The sequence below is a fragment of the Leptonotus elevatus genome, unplaced genomic scaffold, assembly GCF_054856555.1.
Source record: "Leptonotus elevatus isolate MCC_2025b unplaced genomic scaffold, RoL_Lele_1.0 HiC_scaffold_23, whole genome shotgun sequence".
Taxonomy (NCBI): domain Eukaryota; kingdom Metazoa; phylum Chordata; class Actinopteri; order Syngnathiformes; family Syngnathidae; genus Leptonotus; species Leptonotus elevatus.
Genome location: NW_028233620.1, coordinates 34670 through 47974, shown reverse-complemented (window position 1 = coordinate 47974; position 13305 = coordinate 34670). Strand labels below are relative to the sequence as shown.

The 13305-nt window shown below is 44.6% G+C and overlaps 1 protein-coding gene across 1 annotated transcript in view; it reads right to left on the bottom strand.

The window, feature by feature from the left end:
- LOC147154885 (all-trans-retinol 13,14-reductase-like) overlaps positions 1-9394 on the bottom strand; it is a 55932-nt gene extending 46538 nt beyond the window's left edge. Inside the window, exon 1 of the mRNA XM_086066731.1 lies at positions 9144-9394. Within this exon, the coding sequence (XP_085922857.1) occupies positions 9144-9303 (160 nt within the window). The 5' untranslated portion in view covers positions 9304-9394. The remainder of the gene's footprint in view (positions 1-9143) is intronic.
- Between the last annotated feature and the right edge of the window lie 3911 nt (positions 9395-13305).

Sequence of the window (13305 nt, the reverse complement as noted above, 5' to 3'; positions counted from 1 at the left end):
AGGTGGTTGGAAAGCTCCTCGGTGGCAGGGCCCCGGGGGTGGATGAGATCCGCCCGGAGTTCCTAAGGGCTCTGGATGTTGTGGGGCTTTCGTGTTTGACACGCCTCTACAACATCGCGTGGACATCGGGGACAGTGCCTCTGGATTGGCAGACCAGGGTGGTGGACCGGAGGATGTGTTCCATTTATAGAGGGATCACACTCCTCAGCCTCCCTGGTAAGGTCTATTCAGGGGTGCTGGAGAGGAAGGTCCGTCAAATCTCGGATTCAGGAGGGGCAGTGTGGTCGAGGGTGCATGGGAGTTCGCCCAACCAGTCCACATGTGCTTTGTGGACTTGGAGAAGGCGTTTGACCGTGTCCGTCAGGGAGTCCTGTGGGGGGTGCTTCGGGAGTACGGGGTACCGAGCCCCCTGGTACGGGCTGTTCGGTCCCTGTACGACCGATGTCAGAGTTTGGTCCGCATTGTCAGCAGTAAGTTGAATTTGTTTCCAGTGAGGGTTGGACTTCGCCAAGGTTGACCTTTGTCACCAATTCTGTTCATAACTTTTATAGACAGAAATTCTAGGCGCAGCCGAGGCGCTGGTTTGGTGGCCTCAACATTGCATCTCTGCTTTTTGCAGATGATGTGGTGCTGTTGCCTTCTTCAAGCCGTGATCTCCAACTCTCACTGGAGCGGTTCACGGTCGAGTGTAAAGCAGTTGGGATGAAAATCAGCACCTCCAAATCCGAGACCATGGTCCTCAGTCGGAAAAGAGTGGAGTGCCCTCTCCGAGGATGAAATCCTGCCCCAAGTGGAGGTCTTGGGGTCTTGTTCATGAATGAGGGTAGGTTGGAGCGGGAGATCGACAGGCAGATCGGTGCAGCGTCTGCAGTGATGCGGACTCTGTATCGGTCCGTTGTGTTAAAGAAGGAGCTGAGCCGAAAGGCAAAGCTCTCGATTTACCGGTCGATCTACGTTCCTGCCCTCACCTATGGTCACGAACTGTGGGTCGTGACCGAAAGGACAAGATCCCGGATACAAGCGGCCAAAATGAGTTTCCTCCGCAGGGTATCCGGGCTCTCCTTTGAGATAGAGTGAGAAGCTCGGTCATCGGGGAGGGACTCAGTGTTGAGCCGCTACTCCTCCGCGTTGAGAGGAACCAGTTGAGGCGGCTTGGGCATCTGGTTCGGATGCCTCCTGGACGCCTCCCTGGAGAGGTGTTCTGGGCATGTGACACCAGCGGGAAGCCCCGGGGACGACCCAGGACGCGCTGGAGAGACTGCGTCTTTCGACTGGCCTGGGAACGCCTTGGGATCCCGTCGGAGGAGCTAGCTGAAGTGGCTGGGGAGAGGGTAGTCTGGGCTTCCCTGCTAAAGCTGCTGCCCCTGCGACCCGACCCCGGATAAGCGGTAGATGATGGATGGATTTAATGTTCAATGACACATTCACTCTGGCATTAGGCAAGACATTCCTCAATGGCATTTCACATCACTTCAATGATGACAGCAAGTTCTCTGTAGCCACGTGGCCGCGCCGCGGATAGTTGAGCTTAACTGGCCTTAACTTCTCCCCATTCGCTTTCAATGGTAGTGCTTAGTGCAATACCGATGCGATATATGTTTGGCCACTAACTGGCGATGGCGCTGCAGGCACATTTTGGTCAGGGTCAAAGTTAAAAGGACTTGAATGCGGTCTATTTGAAACGAGCTATCTGCATTCGTTTACATTACGACGCCACTTCTTGCAAGCTGTGCAGCAATATTTGGATTTTTCTATTTTAACATCTCATTAAGCGATTTGATGGTAAGATTTGTCATCTTTTTTTAGTGTTTATGTAGTTACATTACATCGTCCATGAGCCATTTTAAACATAAACTGATGCATATCGGCAATTCTATGAGGTGGGTTGAATGAAAATCTCGTGTATTTGCGTTGTATTTATGTTCTTAAATGCTCATATCATTTGTCTGTTATGATGCAACTGGATTAACTTTAATTTCTAACTGGTATGCTTTGCATCTTTGCCTCGTGTTTGGGTAGGGATGAGAGAGGTGGTTTGACTAAACGTGTGTGAATGAATGTAAGAAAAGACTTAAAGAGCTATCTCATCATAACATTTGAATGATAAGACACAGGGGCGCGAGTGTGGATGGTTGTTTGTCTCTGTGTGCCCTGCGATTGGCTGGCAACCAGTTCAGGGTGTACCCTGCCTACTGCCCGAAGCCAGCTATGATAGGCTCCAGCGCCCCCCGCGACCCTTGTGAGGATAAGCGATTAAGAAAATGGATGGATGGATGGAGACAAGGGCTGTATTGTAGAGTAAGTGTACACATTATTTACTTATTTACCATTTGCACCAACATCACGTGATCACGTGACTGCCTTATGACGGACGGCGGAAAGAAATGATCGTTGAATGGAAATGAACGTAACCTGGAGTGACTTAGTGACTGTTATTTTACAAATTAAAAGTTATTATTGCCCATAGAGCCATGGAATCTATTACTCCAACCGAAGGTCGCCTGTCAGTCGAAGTTGCACATTTAGTCGGGACACATAGATATTTACTTAAGTTGGAGATCGCTAGTTTGAAAACAGCCCCTTACCTTCTGTTGTCTGCTGTTTTTACCAAGTTAATCAAATCGTCGACTTTGCCGGAATTCACAGCGCACGACATATATCATGATGTAGTCAATGCTGTCTCTTCTCCTTACACCGGGGCTGATTCAAAAGCTTGTCGCTGGCTGAGTCTCTGGGACGAGATGCTGCGCTCACACCGGGGAACAATATACCTCGTAATGCAAAGGTAAAACTTGTTTATCATGCTAACTGACTTACTTTTAAATAGGCTGTTCTATATTGAAACGCTGTGATGATGTTATGTTACTATGTTTACTAGCATGGAACAAATGGCAAGCTATGCAGTAATTTCATGAATATGACTCCGGCTCCAGAGTGAAAAACTCCAAGCACAAAGACGAAATCCCCCATTATTGCACTTAGTTTTGAAGAAGGTGCATTTTAAAACTAAGCTGTGTGTTCGTGCAGTTGGAGTGGACGCTAACTATCTGGCTCATTAATGTGATTTGTAACACGCAATTCGACACCTATGTTGTAATCTTTGTTAGAGTATACGATTAATAGTAAAATGCATGAACATTTATCTACTTATTGCAACATTTATCTACTAACCTCGCAAAAAATGATCGCTGCAAATCCATGAATACTTTGTGGGCTGCCAGTCCTATCTCTGCTATCCATCGACGTATTTTGTCTTCATTTGTAGGTATGCGATAAAAAGCAACATTTGGTTTACTCCTTTGTCTGTCTGTACAACCAACCGCACAGCAAGATATGGCAATTGTATAAGATAATCGATTCGATAAAGGACTTTACGCTGTACGAAATTCAATGGTTACAATACAGGCAAGTGGCTCTTTTGCCGTCCAGCGTCCCGGAGGGGGCGTTTCCAGTCTGACGTATGAAAATGAAAAATGTACTTGCACCGTCTCAAATTGTAGGATCAAAATGCCACCAGACAAATTTAGGGGCATTCTGGAGCCTTGTATTATTTTTCCGTTGGTTTTTGCAACTTTAATGAGGTATGTGACTTTTAGCCTAGTCAAAAATTGTATTTTCCTTAGTAATGGAGGAGGACATGGAGAGATCACACATTAATTGTACGAAGTGACCTTTAGATTGTAACATCACTTCAAAGTTTAATTTTCAGTTCCTTGTGCCACGGTCGCTTGGTCTACTGAGTCGCAGCCATTATTTTAGCGGCAAGTGAGCTACTGTGTGCAAAACATGGGTTGCTTTGAATGACTGTGAAATTACCATGTCTTACATATTGCTACAGCACGCATTTCAATATGCGGAGGAAGAGGACTTCTGCGCCCCTGCCTCAAGGATTTGCGCTCTTGGCCAAAGCGACAACAGCCTAAAGCGTTCGTTCTCTTTGATAAGGACCGGCAAGCGCGCAGTTTCCACCTCACCCCAAACACTCACAACGGGCGATGGCAAAACAGGTAACAACATTATTTAATTATCATTGCAAGTTGCCCTCTAAAACAAATGTTGCTCTATTTCTCATTTTTTTCCACCTTCATCCATCTCTGACAAGGCATTCAACCCTGTTCGTCTACCTGCACCTGACCATAACACCAAGGGATGGGGCCTGCTCTCAACACCAGAAGATGCTACAGGATCTGGGGCTGTGATTGGTTGTCAACTGGTGCGCAGAGGGGGCAACGTCATCGCTCTGTGGCGTGCTGCTGTCTGTCCCCAAACTTCTTACAGCTCCATTCCTTGTTTATTTGTAAGCATGAGCATGACGTCCTGAATGAGCTGCCGTGTGCCCACGGCTGTCTCCAGCTTCGAGTGCGTGTGCTTTTATGTTGTACTACACGTGATGCAATGCTGATGTCGCGCACCTTTTAACTCTTTGACTGCCAGACATTTTCAGAAAAGGGATGCCGCAGTAACAGCCGATTTAAGCATTTTGACTGATCTTTCAAGGTCCACAGAAAATGTTCTGTTTGGACTATGGAAACACAGATACTACCAAATGAAAGATTGGACTTTCATCTTTCATCAGAAAAAAACTTTGTTTCTACCTTATTCCGTTCTTTAGTAATCAACAATAGAAAATGGTTAGTTTCACCCGATTTCACTTGTTTTGGACTCAAATACGGAGAAATCAAGCTTTTAGTGAAACGATGTTATTTCATGCATTCTAGTGAATTTTACACTTCTTTTTGTCCATGAATGATGCCACAAACACCTAAATAGTGCTTTACTTCTATAAAACACTACCACCAAGAATGAAAAAGTGTTTTTTGATAGCAAAATACGTTTATTTACATTCAACAGTGTAACAATTTGACAACAATTTGGCAAACTATTTACAAATGTGTGCAACTGTGGTGCTATTTACAAATATGTGGATGTTTCAACGACAGTTTTTCTTTTTGTAACACTCTCCTGCGTGCAAAGAGACGCAACAACATTTGCACAACAGATTGCCTCTTCGCGTGCTCCACTTTCTTGCAGGCCGTTTTTTCCGGGGAATAGCAAGTATATACTGCAGTGTGTGTTGCCATCAAGTCTAATATCAGGATCATGCTACGGTTACGTTACGGTGGTGTTACGTCTGGCTTCCTCATGTCCTTCAGTTGCTATACCGGGTTGTAAGAGATGTTCTTATCCACTCCATTCATGGTGGCATCGTAGTCCAGAACCAGTGTCTTCTCCGTGATCAGACTGTACCCGCTCCTCCGATGAATATGCATTGGACTCGGGGTACTCTTCATTGTCCGACAAAATGTCCGCATGTGCAGCTCCGGCGTTAGCAGCACTAGCCGGTGATGCTTTATGACGTGAGAATAAAGGCCGCGTCCAACTGTGGCGTCAACCTCGGGATTCACCATCATCATCAATGTGCATTGGTCGATGCCAACTCTCCATCGCCCGATCGAATGTCCGATTGTGTAGAAGTACCCGGTCGGTTATTGTGCGCGTTTTCCGGCCTTAGCAGCGCTAGCCGCGCTTAGCCGGTGAGGCTTACTACGTGATCATAACGGTCGCGTCAAGGCTTCCAACTTTGGCGTCAAGCTCGGAGTCATCATCATCGTCGACATCAATGCGCTTTTTAGTATTGATCGATGCTTTCCGTCTTTGAAAAAAATGCTCAAGCGTGAGCTGCTTGCAACCGGTTGCCATTGTGGCTTCATCAGCCATTGTCTCCTCAACACTCTAGCTCCGCCTCACGTCTTCTACTGACGCCCATGGTGGGCGGCCCATCCAACCTTGTGCAAAGAGAGTCATCGCTGCCATCTAGGGGCCAAAACGAGTCATTATACTAACCAGATCTGCTTGATACTTTCAGCACAGCTGCCCAAGGCTTTCCTCCACCCGTTTCCAAAAAAAAACAAAAAACATAGCGAACGTCTTTTAACGTCCTCGGCGCCCTTCCGTAGGTTTATGCAAAACGTTTTATAACGTTTATGGCGGTCAAAGAGTTAAAGACAGATTAAAATTAGTTTTCTCTTTTTCTTTAACCATGTAGCGTCCGCTGGTGTGACACGGTCTCGTCTGCACCGCAGGCCTTTGGCTTCACGACTCTGCTGCAAGGTCTGCTGCAAACAGGGGTTAGCAATCTGAAGTGGCTAGAGAAGCTGCCCAAATGCTTCACAAACATCCTGGCAATTTTCCTGACCTCCAAAAAAAAAAGCCATATTCAAGAGACGGGCATAGATTAGCTAAGGCACACAGGTAAATCACGGCTGGACAAAACAATTGGTCCAGGGCACCTCCAACCAATTCTTCAAGTCAGGCTACACAAGTACAGAACGTGTTCTTGATACGCAGCCCTTTTTGGCACTCTCTGATCCAAAGTTGGTGCTCTGTACAATGGCATGGACAGTGACATTACTGGTTTCCATTTCAGGCATCCTCCTTCTATGACACAAAGTAGCTGCAATTGATGGACAGTCGTATATGGGGCTTGCTTGTGTGAATTTTTCGTATCCTTTTGTAAAAGAGGTTCCTATGTTTCAATGAATTTTCATATAGCGTCTTTAAACTGTATTATATAACCCTTCAATAAAATATTACTTCTGTCTGTGTAGTTAATTTTTGCATGTTATTTTTCATTATTTATTTTTTAAGCATTCCCACAATAAAGGTTAGAAACAAGATATGTGGGAATGCTTTTCAACAATTTAGAAGTTTAGTGTATATTTTTGTAATCTTTTGACCTTTTGTTTTAGTTGACCTTGAAATTGACTTTGTGGATCACATTACTTAAAAAAAAAATTCATGAAATGTAATCTCTCACATTCTCTAAAACTTATAAAAGTTTCAGAGAGGTAAAATGTCTTATTCAGCAGCAATAAGGAGTTAGGTATCCATGCCCTCAGATATTCATTGAATAGTCATTAAATACTCTATTTTTTATTTTATTTTATTTTTTTAATATTCAACTTTCAATGACTATCAATGGCCATCAATTTGGTTTCCCTCAAGGCCTCGGCTGCTGTTAGAAATTCTGTCCATAAAGGTTATAAACAGAATCACTGACAGGGCAGACTGAACAGCCCGTACCAAGGTGTTTGGTATGTCGTAATGCACCCCCCACGAACTTCCCAAGAACATAATTGAACGCCTTCTCCTAGTTCACAAAACACTGTTTGGGAAAACTCCCATGCACCCTCAAGCACCTTGATGAGGGTGAAGACTGGTCCATGGCTGGGACAAAAACCACATTGATCCACCTGATTCTGACTTACGATGGACACCCTCTCAACCACACCTGAATGGGGTAGATGCCACAGACTTCCGACTTCTCGGGTTTCACACATCAGCGTTGTTTCTGGCCACTGATGGCCGCGTTCCAACACCCGCACCCCCACCCGCGCCCTCCCTCCCACTCTCTGAAATGCTTCGGACAAAAAATATTTTGTATGTTGTTTTATGTTTTCTGCATGATAATCTTTAACATCTTGGTTGAAACCCCCCACACACAAAATAAGTTGTTTTGGTTGGTTTGGTTTATGGTTTTATTGAAGTGCAATGAAGACATATTTTTTTGGTTATTGTTTGTATTTGTAGTTTCTGAAAAATAATTTGTATAAATTTGTTTTCATGTGATCACTTTATGCAAATTATGGTTATGGTTGTAATGTTTCTGGGAAAAAATATTGTTAAAGGTATTTCTATATATCAACTAACTTTGACCTAATTTTGTAAATACAACACAAAAACACTTAAAAGTTGAAAATTGATCATGATTAAACAATTTGATGATACCTTAATTTTAGAAAATAAATATATACCATCATTTTCGAAAAGTATCGATATCGAAAGCAGTGTTGGCGATACTGGACCTGTATTTACTTGGTATCGGATCGATACCTAAATTTGGAGTATCACACACGCAAACCACTATCAGACAGAGTGTATTTATTGGCTGTGTGTCGGTCAGCGTTTGCTTGCAAGGGTGGGGGAGGGGAGACAGAGTGAGGGAGAGAGCATGCGAGAGAGAGACTGACGCTTGCTTCGGCAATGCGTATGATCCATTCTGCACAAAATAGTTAATTCCTTAATTGCCCATAATTCTGGCCAAACAAGCAGGAAAATGCAAGTCACTCCAAGTTAGTCACTTTGGGTCTGACTAGGCACTCAAAAGCACTTTAATTGCTGCTTTTGAAACGAACTAGTGGCCTGAAATAAATAGCGCCCCCTGGCGGCTAACTGGGAAATTTCCCGCTGGTCCCGCCGGGCCAGTCCGGGCGTGTCTGAGGGTATGGATAATTTAACTCCTTATTGCTGCTAAATAAGACATTTTACCTCTCTGAAACTTTTATAAGTGTTACAGAATGTGAGAGATTACATTTCATGAAAAAAATTGTTGAAGTAATGTGATCCACAAGTCAATTTCAAGGTCAAATAAAACAAAAGGTCAGAAAATTACGAAAATATACACCAATCTTCTACATTATTATTATTATTATTTTGGCTAGGTTTTTATTTTCATAATTAAAGTCCTGTATTACCATCTTTGCATGCTTGTTATTTGCAGAACTAGCATAATCACTTGAGGTGGAAATTAAAATGTTAATAAATGCTACTAAACATGAGAACTCTCTGGCACATTCACTGTATAAGTAGCTTACTGAAGCTACAAGGTTGGAGACCCCTTGTCTAGAAGGACAGACGATGTGCTCAGTGATCTTCGATGTTTTGGTTTTCTGGGTCAGTTTAATCTTTTTCCAATTATTGTAAGTTTTGTCTTTCGACCTAAAACAGTATAGAAAGGATCAAGCAGGAAGCAGTTTTTTAACAACTTTCACATTAATGATTATTGTCATAAAACAATCAGTCCAGTCAAGTTTTATTTATACATTTCAACTTAAACATATAAATGTTATAATTAATTTCAAATGTATGTGACATCTCAAGGCTGCTATCAGATATAAAATCAACTGCAAGGTTTAATGCAGTAGAAGTAAAAGGAACAATTACAATTCTGTATGAATGATAATAATCATTTTGCAATGTTATCGCTATGAATTTTATATTTATGGATTAATTGGATAACGAATGTAGACAAAGAGTAAGATTGATTATTTACATATGCAAATGTTAGAAATTATGGCTTTTACCTCTCTTGAGTCTGTCATCCCTCTTTTTGTCATCGTACACCAAGGGTCCTGGGGGCCTAATGCACGTCTCACTAAAAACCTTGTAGCGTTGCCCAGTGGTCAGGAATATGGTGATAACTAAGAGAAACAAAATACTGCTCAATATTAGAAACCACCACATTGTATCGTAGAGCTTTGCACACAACAGCTCACTGAAATCACCAATAAAGAAAAGATAGAAGGTTGCGGATGAAAAAGGAGCAATGATGAGGCGGAGTTACTACATAGTTCTAAAGAAAGCATTTCACAAAGTCCTTGACTGGCTTGAATAGGGCATTCATTCAAAATGAATATTATGGATGAAGTATAGGAAAAGTGGAAGAGATGCCTATTAAGAACTAGAGAGGATATTAAATAAAATAACTCCTGACATTTCAAAATTATAGAAAGGAAAGACATCGCATTGTCTACACCATGAACACGAGACTCCCAGAAAACAGAAAACTAGTTGTTGATCACTTCCTTGGGGAGAAGTCGCACAAATAAGTAAAACCATGACGAGTTAAGTGGTCATTACTAAGGTACCTTGGGGCATTTTTTTTTCTACAAAATGTTTTACTGTGACCTCAAACTTAATTCTTGGGAACAAAGATGCTTTCTAAACTGTGAAGCGCTACTTGTCATTTTAGTGTTGAGTTTTGCAAGATACCCGCATGACTTCTTTTTTTTTTTTTTACTTTTAATGGCGGACTAAGAAATTCTCATTAAAAAAATATATATTTCATTGTGTTGCAGGATAGAATTATTTCTCACATTGCAGTACAATGTGAGTTCAATTATGTTTGTTATTGCCAAGCTTGTTTAAATTGATGACTGTCACCAAGTTCTAATAAATAATGCACTTTACGCATGATCCTTTTAGATTGATATTTTGCTTAGTTTTCATTGAACCCATATAATATCGTTATTGTATCTGTTACGGTTTGGTGTCTGTCGGCGTGTGAAGTGGAGGACCCAAAATGCAGGGAGGCAGGAGAACCACAGCAGGAGTACGGGCGAGACTGGCGTGCTTTATTTTACAGAAAACACTAACCAGGGTACTGGTTAATGCTAACTAAACAACAAATTGAAAAGATACAAAATCAAAATGACAGACAGAACTCCAGGGGTGACCATGACAAGCGGCAATGATCCCACGCCGACCACCACCCGGGAATTAAATACACCCACACTAATTGGGTAACTAGCCACACCTGGGGCCAGGCACAAGTGGCTGAGGGCCCAGATTGGTCAACCCGCGGAAGGGCTGGAACCCACTCAGGACCAATCGGGACCCTCAACCAAAACCAGATCTTCCCACACATGACAGTATCATTATCAGGCTTGAAGTAGAGGCAAGTGAAATTAAATAAGTATAAGTAATACCATAAGTATGTAAGTATACAAGTAAATCTAATTAATATCAATACATTAATAACAAGAAATAGGGAAGTGAATACTTATAATAAGTAAATAAGTATCAATAAAATAACAAACTGCAGCATGCAGACGCCATAAAACACTGAAACAATGCAAAGCCTCATGCTGAGTCAAAGACCAAAGAATAGAGATGTCTGACAATAACCACAAGATATGAAATTTTGTCCGTATCGTACAGCCTTAATCCAACCAGCGAAGGAAGGCAACTACTCGCCACTGTCATGATTGGGGTCAGCTGTTTCTGTTTTCCCTTGCAGTTGCTGGGGAAACAGCTGGAGGGCGGATCCCGCCAAACACACCTGCTGCCCATTAGCTCGTCAGGCCAAGATAAAAGCCTGACAGAAGCAGCAAGGAGTGTCGGGTTATTACTCCGTGATGCTACTCTGTATCTCACACTACTCGCTGTTCTAGCCGCCCTCGGGCGTGATTTTGTGTTTCCTTGTTTTTGATTAAAACTAAGTTATCAGCATCACTGCCGTGGCTCTCCTACCTTCCTGCATTTGGGTCCTCCACTCCGTTTCGTGACAGTCAACTTCAACCGTGACAGATCGTGACAGAATAACCCGACCACAATGGACCCCGCAGACCCCAACAGCCTGTGCCAGGCCATGGCCAGCCATGGGCGTTTACTCGGACAGCACGAGCAATACTTCAGCGAGCTGAAGGAGGCAATGTCGACGCTAACCGCCCAGATCGGGCGACTCACCTTGAAGGTGGAGCGGAGGTCGGAAGACTTACGACCAGCCGGGGCGTCACCTGTCTCCTCCGTGTCCCGATCAGCTGGCAACTTTGTTCTTCGGGAACCCAATATTCCCCATCCTCCACGCTACTCTGGCGAAATTGGTGGGTGTGAACAATTCATTCACCAATGTAGCCTGGTTCTCGATCAACAGCCGCACACTTTCCCGAACGATGGCGCCAAGGTCGCCGTTGTAATGAGCCTACTTTCCGGCCAGGCGGCATTATGGGCGATGGCAGTCAGTAAAGCCAATCCAGAGCTCCGAGCTTCATTTCCTGCCTTCCTGGCGGAATTTAGAAACGTTTTCGACCACCCAGTAAAAGGGAAGGAAGCGGGCAGCCGCTTGCTGGACCTCAAGCAGGCCGACTTGTCCGTGGCAGAATACTCCATTTCCTTCCGGGTTTTGGCGGCCGAGAGCCGTTACGACGAAGCGGCGCTGTGTGGGATCTTTCGGCGAGGACTCAGCCCGCGAATCAAGGACGAGCTGGCGGCACGGGACGAGACGTCCCGCCTGGAGGAACTCATCAACCTGGCCATCCGCTTGGACAACAGGTTGCGGGAGCGGCAGCGGGAACGGGAGGAGGAGCGACGACCTAAGGCAGCAGACACTGCCGCTCAGCCGGTTTCGACCACGTCCGCGGGGCACTTCTTCGGCGTCTCGCCTTCCGACGCTTCGTGGCGACGCCCTCCTGCGGAAGATGGCATCGAGCCTATGCAGCTGGGGGGAGGACGGCTCTCTGCAGCGGAACACAGGAACCGGTGGAGAAATCAGGCGTGCCAATATTGTGGTCGGCCCGGACACCAATCGGCCACGTGTTGGAGGCGGCCTGATAGACGTCGGGACGTCGCACCCGTTCCAGCCACAACCATTCAACCCCGACGCAACAACCAGTGTGAGTACTCCCAGTCCATGGGATCAGGTGACCCAAATGGCCAGTTGGACACTAAAAGGCTCCAATTGTCAGGAGAAATGACATGGGGTGGGGTGAATGTAAAGATGACGGCTTTGGTGGACTCTGGGGCTGATGATTGTATTGTCGACCCGAAAATTGTTAACATCTTGAAATGTCCGGTGATTAGACTCGAGAAAACCAAGGAGCTGTATGACCTCAACGGGCGCCTCTTGGGGGTGATTACACATAGAACAGAGAGTCTACATATGCGTTTATCGGGAAATCACGTGGAGACTAGACAGTTTTTCATTATGCCCTCCAGGTCAGCCCCAGTGGTCCTGGGTCTGACTTGGCTGGCCAGGCACAACCCTGACATAAACTGGGGCATGCCTAGGTTAGAGAGATGGAGCTTGTTTTGTCACTCACATTGCCTGCAGTCAGCCGTAAACCACCACCGTAGTCCAGCTAAAGCAATAATGGAATCTATTAACCTAGAAAATGTGCCAGTAGAATACCACGACTTACGGGAAGTTTTTAGTAAAGACCGGGCCTTATCTCTCCCTCCGCATCGACCTTATGATTGCGCGATAGAATTGGTTCCTGGCGCACCACTGCCTAGTACACGCCTGTACCGAATTGCCAAGCCGGAACTCCAAGCCCTTAATGAATATGTCACAACGTCGCTGGCTGCCGGGCTTATTCGGCCTTCCAAGTCGCCGCTAGGGGCAGGATTTTTCTTCGTTGAGAAAAAAGACAAGACTCTACGCCCTTGCATCGATTTCCGTGGTCTGAATAACATAACAATTAAAAACAAATACCCATTACCGCTAATGGAGTCAGCATTTGCTCCATTACATTCTGCTGCGGTGTTTACCAAATTAGACCTTTGCAGTGCCTACCATCTGGTTAGGATAAGGGAGGGCGACGAATGGAAAACATCGTTTAGAACACCCATCGGGCATTTTGAGTATTTGGTTATGCCTTTTGGCCTCTCAAACGCTCCCGCAGTGTTTCAATGTTTCATTAATGATGTCTTGCGTGACATGCTTAATCACTTTTGTTTTGTTTATCT